Source organism: Papaver somniferum, chromosome 5 (assembly GCF_003573695.1).
Source record: "Papaver somniferum cultivar HN1 chromosome 5, ASM357369v1, whole genome shotgun sequence".
Classification (NCBI taxonomy): Eukaryota; Viridiplantae; Streptophyta; class Magnoliopsida; order Ranunculales; family Papaveraceae; genus Papaver; species Papaver somniferum.
Window position 1 is genome coordinate 212,413,610 of NC_039362.1, and position 5,751 is coordinate 212,419,360.

General features: G+C 36.2%; 2 protein-coding genes across 2 annotated transcripts; both read right to left on the minus strand.

Moving 5' to 3' along the window:
- Positions 1–1,122, minus strand: LOC113280714. Its single transcript, XM_026529302.1, has 3 exons — positions 1,073–1,122; positions 336–426; positions 1–192 (listed from the first exon to the last, which is right to left on the minus strand). The coding sequence occupies exons 1-3, from the start codon at positions 1,105–1,107 to the stop codon at positions 1–3; spliced, it is 318 nt and encodes a 105-aa protein (XP_026385087.1). The 5' UTR covers positions 1,108–1,122.
- A 1,280-nt stretch (positions 1,123–2,402) lies between these two features.
- Positions 2,403–2,882, minus strand: LOC113280715 (putative F-box protein At1g46984). The gene has a single exon (XM_026529303.1). It carries the CDS (start codon positions 2,880–2,882, stop codon positions 2,403–2,405), a length of 480 nt encoding a protein of 159 aa, XP_026385088.1.
- Positions 2,883–5,751: the final 2,869 nt, after the last annotated feature.

The following is a 5,751-nucleotide window of genomic DNA, read 5'->3' on the forward strand; positions in this document are numbered from 1 at the left end:
TTATCTTGGTGCTTTAGAGGTCTGTCCAACAGCACCACCAGCACAACCCCTACTGTTGTGGCCTGAAATCCCACACCTGCGGCATTTATAGACTCTGGGATGTGGTGGAGGTTCATCATATGCCCTCCTTCTTTTAACTCCAGGCCTTCCTGTTTTCCTGCCACTTCTAAGAGGATTTAGCTCCATCTCTACCTGCAACAAAACAATACAGAGAAATGAAAAATGAAACCCTAAAGGAATCAATACATGTTATATAAAGAAGAATATGTGAATATTAAATGTACAACTACCAAGAAAGTGGTTTACTGGTTTCATATCTGGTTTAAAGTGCTTACCTTGACCCAGTCTTTGACATCATCCAATGGTTTTAGATGTGGTTCGTATGTGGCTCTGAATGCTGCCACAGAGTAGTAATGAGAGCAGTACCTGCTCAACAACGAAAGTAAATGGTTAACAATAACAAAAGTAAATAGTTAACAAGAGCAAAAAGACAAACAAACAAACAAACGTATAAGGTGAACTTACTTATGCCATTTTGGTATGTATCCTTTCAATGCACAGAGTGCATGTATGCATACAAACCCTCTCAGCTGCCATTGAAGACAAGAACATATTTTTTCTTCCAAAATAACAGTGAAAACAGAATTGTGAACAGTTTCAATAGCTTCTAGTTGTAGCCTATTGTGAATCTTTTTCTTCCAAATTAACAGTGAAAACAGACTGCATGTATCCACATCAAGTCAACAGTTCCAATAGCTTCTACTTGTAGCCTATTGTGAATCTTTTGCTCCAACATCTTCAAATTCAGTTCATCTTTGTGTAAGTTCTTCAAGAGAAACTGAATTTGGCTTTGTGTACAATAACAATAACAATTTGGCTTTGAGAAAAGATTCATAAAAAAAATCCCATTTTTTTAAAACCCTAGCTATATAATCATCATGCAACAACAAAATTAAGCCCTAATACAGTAACATATTCATCATGCAACAACAAACCCATCATTCAAAACGAATAAATCATCATCAAAACTAAGAAATCACCATCAAAATAAACTAGGGTTGATATATCTCACCTGTATACAACCTTCTTCTTCTCGTTTTCCTTCATCTTCTCGTTTTCGTTCATCATGAAATCAAGCAGAACACGAAGTTAAAACTCTCAATCACTCTAGTTACATAACGATTTTGATCTGGAATCTCTCAATCGCCACTGCCTGTCTGACCTAAACAGAAATCCTAAGAGAAATGAAAAATGAATTTCTCTCTCTCGACCGACAGGTATAAAGACTAAAGGATAAATGAGTAATTTCGGTCATTATTTTGACCACATGTTGACCTGTTTGACCAACCAAATCTGACTTTCAGCGATAAAAGAAACAGAAGGGCATTTTTGTAAAGTTGATAAAAACGGGGACAGTTTTCTAAACCGGAATGTGGAAATGGGCAGTTTATCAAAATTCCCTTTATTTATTTTTGAATCATTCTTATTGCTAATTGGTTTTGATTATGAGCCTTTTTTCTTTTATAACGACCAATTTATTCTAAGTGCGAGTCGAATAGATAACCTACACTTCATCCTTAGATGAAATTGTATGAGGTAAGCTGCTTATATCCCTAGATGGCATAGATTTAAGATTTTCCATAGATTTTCAAATAAGAAGATAGGAATAATACTATAATAGCACTGCAAACAGAAGACAAACTCCCATCAAGTTTGGTTTACAAAAAAATAGAATACAATTCCCCCAGCTGCCAATCTACCTTGCCCAACCAGGCTCTTGCTGCGCTCAATAGCATTAGTGATAAGCTAATTCAAACTTTTTATATGTGAAATTTTTTTAAGTATGAATTTCACTTTATAAATCGATAGTTAGACCTGATCAAGTTTTTTCAAAATATTACCAATGATTTAATCTAAATATGGGAGTCCTATGAAAATTCCAAAACGTTCATCCATTCTAATTAATAAATTGCAGAGAATACCCAAATAGCAAAATGAATTAATACGAATTACATGCAAGTGAACAAAACAAACTCTGTCTTCTCGTTTTAATTTGATGTCCGTGGTTTTGCATCACATGGTACTGGTTGCTTCCGAACAGGCCAAAGGCTTTCAACGAAAGTTGTAAATAAGCTGACATGCGCAGAATGCTGAAATTGAAAGGAGGAGTCAATTGAGGTAAATGTCGCAGTGTCATGTGCAAAAGACATATAACGAGTGGAGTAGGGAATTCCATCGATATTAATCCTCCTGAAAGTCTTGTTTTTCCTGTCGTAAATATATAGCAAGATCGAACTGATTTGTCTACTATGAGAATTAACAAACTTACTTATTTCGTACGTTTCAAGTATAATCTGGTCTGTTCCCGGTATAGTATGAAAAGATAGACTCGTATTTTCACTTTAGGAAAATGGTAATGTGATAGTAACTTCAGTCCAGTTTTTGTTACTACTAGTTGTAGTATTTGTGCTGTTCTTGTTGCTGTAACCATGGTCATCATCAAATATGCACAACTTGACAATGTAACTGCTCATAACACGCAAAATGGCCACCCGTCCATCTACTTCTAATAAATCAAGAACGAAACCACTGAATTTTTCTCTCCCAACATCAAACACCACCAGGACCTCATCTACATCCAGTATTTCCTCCTTCTCCTCCAGATACACATTGCTCCAATATATACAACCACTCGAATAAACAGATTGGCTGTCCATAAAATCGTAATATGGGACCTGCTCATGGATTCTTCTCCAAATAGTTTGGCCTACTGTCAAGACCTCACAGAAAACATTGGAATCATCGTCGTGCTGTGTCCACAAGCAGATCACTTTGTGTTCCTTAGTGACAGGATCAAATCCAAAATTATACTTCCTTTTCATATTATTTTTTTCAAAATTTGGTTTAACCCACGGTGTGATAAATCCTCTGGTACCTGGATTATATACACAAACACTATCATGCCCGGGTTCCAAACAACAATCGAAATTAACCATACATATCAAACCGTTCACTGCAGGGGCGGAGCCACATGGAAGGGTGGGTGTGCAATTGCCCACCCAGCCCAAATGGCTCCCAAGCCAAATTATGATCTCTTAAGCCAAATTTTAGGTATTTTTACTCATTTGCACCCCTAAAATATGTGTTAATTGATAAGTTGCCCACCAATTTTCTAAATTCTGGCTCCGTCCCTGGTTCAATGGCCTCAATATTTTATCGTAAATGCATGGACGTGTTTCCATCGAGCTGGGAATGGTTACTGTTAATTCACCTTCACTTTTCAACAAGTTAGTTGACCATAAAATTTGAGATATTTTGTAAAAGGGTCGCATGTTTTAGACCATATTAGGGTCTGGTCGTAAAACATGGGTCTGATCATAAAACATGCCGTTGATGCGTTTGGATCCTAGACTCACCATTGACCGTTTAGTTAACCATTATGCGACCAAAAATCTAATATGCAACGAAAAACCTAAAAATTAGTTCCCCTTTGTTTTCCCTCTGTTTTACATGATGAAGTTTATCCCCCTTGATTTTTCTATCAACACAAAAAGATTATTAATCAATCACTCATTCTTTCCGAAAACAAGAGAACTAATGCTGGTATAAAATGGAGTTGAGGATTTCATCTCCATCAGAGAATTAAACAAACTGGTGACAATCATCATCTCTCCTTTAAATATAGTATAGATTCATAGATATAGCTCAAAATTGATTACTGGATACACTCTTTTGTTAGTATTCTAATTAATTGTGTAATTTTTGTTGCGTGGATAAAGGAAAATGTTTGGAACTGACTATCATAACACAAAAGTGTTCAAGGAAGGAAGTGGGAATCCGATGGGGATTCATAGCCTAATTTTTAAGCCATCTCACCCCCTGATTATATGAGTCGTTGTTTGTGGATACAACAGAGTAATAATTTTGTATAGATTTTTGATTGATTGGAAGATGGAGCAGTAAGATGTTAAGAAATTTTGTATCGAGTTTTTTTCTTGGGATTTTGTAGAGACAGTTCGAGATATTATGGGTTTCAGACTGCAAATCACACGGTCAACGCTAGTTTACGACCCAGACTCTAATATAGTCTAAAACATGCGACCCTTTTGTAAAATATCTCTAAAAATTTATGAGACCGGCTACCCTGGCTCTCCTAGTCAAGATGGCCGTCACCCCAATGCCGCAGGCGGTGGGAAGGCTCCAGTATAGCTGCGATAAAAAGGCATGGCCGTGTTTTTGATCTAGTAAAATGTAAAGAAATAAAGTTCGGATCTTCCTTGATTAATGATTCCCAACGTTTGCATACGCACTTAAATTGCATTAATGATTTCACTGGAAGTCTAGTAAGTATCTCATATTCTATTAGATCACCATTGCTTATAGTACCAACTGTGGTTTCTATCGGCTTTGTCTCATTATCTTTGTCGTGCTTCTTGCCATGGTTGACTGTGGTTTCCATTGGCTTCATCTTATTCCCTTTGCCGTGCTTCTTGTCATCATTCCTTGTCTGTTTTTCTGCTTTTATTGCATTGATTTTATTATTCTTATTGTTGTTGATTAGATTACCATTGTTAGGGTTTTCAACAACTTTTTCTCTCCAAACCCAAACCATAACTATCAATGTAATCTATATATATAGTCGTTTAGGAACTGCAAAAATCATCATGATTCCCACAAGATGTTATAAAACCTCAAAACGAAACAAAAATAAGTGAAATCCAGTCATATTTATAGGTTTTTGCATAGTTGTCTAAACTTTAATTAGCCGATAATTTTTTTTTTACGTAAATCATCTTTCTGGTACATGCTTTTAACAAATCTAGTGATAAACAGTATCTGAGCAGTACCAAGAACCAGAATATTTGAGTAAATTAAAAAGATTAAGTTAACACCTGCTGTAACTATTATATATATATGTCGTAAAGCAACATCAGTACTTTCACCTTTCCAGAGAAAAAACTATATGGAGACGATGCTTTCGAATAACCAAAGCTTCATTGACCCAAATCAGTCAATGAGATTCTGAAACATATGAGAAACTTTCGGACCAAGCCTATATATGTCAGGATTTTTTTTAATTAGGTTTCTCCAGAGAGGGAGACGTACGGAGGGAGAAGAATGTCGATGAGAGCAATTATGCGGAAGTTCTCTCATGTAAATAAATTAATGGATGGAATACATGAAAGGATCCCTCTTTTTTGTACGTAGAAGGCAATTCTCAATACCGAAGCAGTCGTTTGGGATGATTTGGAAAAGATACTAACCTTTTATCTTTTAACAAAGAAAAAAAAAACCACCCCAGCACTTATCCATAGTTACTCTTGGCCTGGCAGCTGGTTAATATTGACATGGTTAATCTTACCAAAGTTCATTTTAGTCTTGGTTACCTTGCTGACGAAAATAAACGATGCATGGTATTGGGATTTTGTGGATCGGTTAAAGATGCATGGATTCGGTGTAGTTATGTTGAGGAAAATACTTGAATGCTCGCACTAATTAGTGAGTCCAGTGCTCTATTCAACCTTGGAACGTGCATAGGATTCTACGTAAGAAATTCAAGTATTCAACCGATAAGGTCAGAGTGTAAGCAACTTGCTATTGTTATTAATGCGGACTAGCAAGGTTGTTGTGTTAAGCCCAATTTCCAAATGGAGTATATTGGAGTTGGAACTGGATATGATACATGGCAGTGATGTTTGCGAGAAACTTGCAATGAAGAAGGTCCGAAGATGGGCATTAGACATCTACCTT